Raw genomic sequence first — 1,677 nt, 5'->3', positions numbered from 1 at the left:
CCCGCCCTGACCTAGGGCCTGGGCTACTACAACCCATTGACTCAGCCCCTGCTTAAGGGCCTGGGTTCCTGAACTATTGGCTCAGCCCCTGCTTGAGGGTCTGAGCTCCAGACTGCGTGGTTGCTGCCCCGCCCTGATTGAGAGCCCGGGGCTTTTGGTCTGACCTATTGGCTCAGCCCCTGCTTAAGGGCCTGAGCCCCTAACCGTGTGTTTGCTGTCCCACACTACTGGTGGACCAGGATGGATGGCGAACCAGAGCGAGGCGGTGGGACACCCCACAGCCCCGCTGAGGGCCGAACCTCGGCCGAGACTCCTACACGTGGTACCAGAAGTGGGGACATCTTGCCCAGGATGTGGGCACGCGCCCTTGACCCCTGTGAGAAAGGGTCTGGGGGGGAGCGGTCCCCCACAAGAGACATGGATTTGACCAAGCTCTTCACGCTCCTGACGGAGAGCCAGGAGCGACAGCAGGCGGCCCAGCTTCAGCAGCAACAGCAGCAGCGGGCCGCCCAGCTCCAACAGCACCAGCAGCTCGTCCAGCAGCTGGGAGCCCAGCAGCAGCAGCTGATACAGGACCTGACGGTGCAAAACCGGGAGTTCCAGCAACAATGCTTACAGCAGCTGGCAACAGCCTTGCCCCGGCCCCCGGGGCCCCAGCTGGGAGACCCGGACGGGGCTCCCTGACTCAACCTGCCTGTGAGACTGACCAAGATGGGACCCCACAGGATGACCCCGAAGCCTTTCTGGTGACCTTTGAAAGGGTCGCACACATTGCCGGGTGGGCGCCAAACCACTGGGCCACCCTCCTGGCACCATACCTGACAGGGACGGCGCAAACCGTGTACCAGGGGTTATCCACGGAGGATGCAAGAGACTATACCCGGGTAAAGGCGGCGATTTTAGACGCCTTAGACATCAGCCCAGAAACCTTCCGGCAGCAGTTCCGGGCTCTGTCCTACACCCCGGGCGCCCAACCCCGGTTGGTGGCCCAGGAGCTGAGAGACCTGTGTCGACGGTGGCTACAACCCGACAGGCGGAACCCCGTGGAGCTCACTGAGCAAATCCTATTGGAACAGTTCATCCACATCCTCCCGTCACGGGGGAGGGCTTGGGTTCTCCGCCACCGGCCTCCAACGGTAGCAGCTGCCGTCGCCCTCATGGAGGACTTCCTTGCGGCGGAAGCCCCAGTTGGACCGATTATGCGGGGCCACCCTCCAGGGCCCGATCGCCCCAACCCTGAGAGACGGACGAGCACCTGAGTTGAACCACGGAATCCCCCGCGGAGTCAGGAGCCCTGGTATAGACGTCCCGAGGGTCCCCCTCGGCCTGCCCCCACGGGGCCCGAGACCGGGACTGGCCGCGGCCCGCGGAGTTCCCCTAGGAACCAGGGGGAGGCTCAGCCCAATCCGGGCGACCCGAACTCGGGCCCTGTTTCTCCTGTGGGAAGCGTGGGCATCTCCAACGGGACTGCACTGAGATGGACTGTAGCTTTGGGCACGTTTGTGCCGGAGAGAACCGTGCCCAACCGCCGCAGGCTGCGAAGGTCACCATGCCCGTAGTTGTCGGAGACTGCCAGACGCAGGCCCTGGTTGACTCTGGCTGTGGACAGACCCTAGTCCGCCAAAGCCTGGGCTTCCCTGAAGACCCTCAGCTGGGGAACATTCTATTGCAGTGCAT

At 63.8% G+C, this 1,677-nt stretch overlaps 1 protein-coding gene across 1 annotated transcript; it reads left to right on the top strand.

The window, feature by feature from the left end:
- Positions 1-608: 608 nt before the first annotated feature.
- LOC115271543 (SCAN domain-containing protein 1-like) lies at positions 609-1,259 on the top strand. Its single transcript, XM_029914365.1, has one exon. The coding sequence runs from the start codon at positions 609-611 to the stop codon at positions 1,257-1,259; it is 651 nt and encodes a 216-aa protein (XP_029770225.1).
- The last annotated feature ends 418 nt before the right edge of the window (positions 1,260-1,677 follow it).

This window comes from Terrapene carolina, unplaced genomic scaffold (assembly GCF_002925995.2).
Source record: "Terrapene carolina triunguis isolate 2854851 unplaced genomic scaffold, T_m_triunguis-2.0 Scaffold38712, whole genome shotgun sequence".
In the NCBI taxonomy this organism is placed as follows: Eukaryota; Metazoa; Chordata; order Testudines; family Emydidae; genus Terrapene; species Terrapene triunguis.
This window is presented reverse-complemented; position numbering and strand designations above follow the sequence as displayed.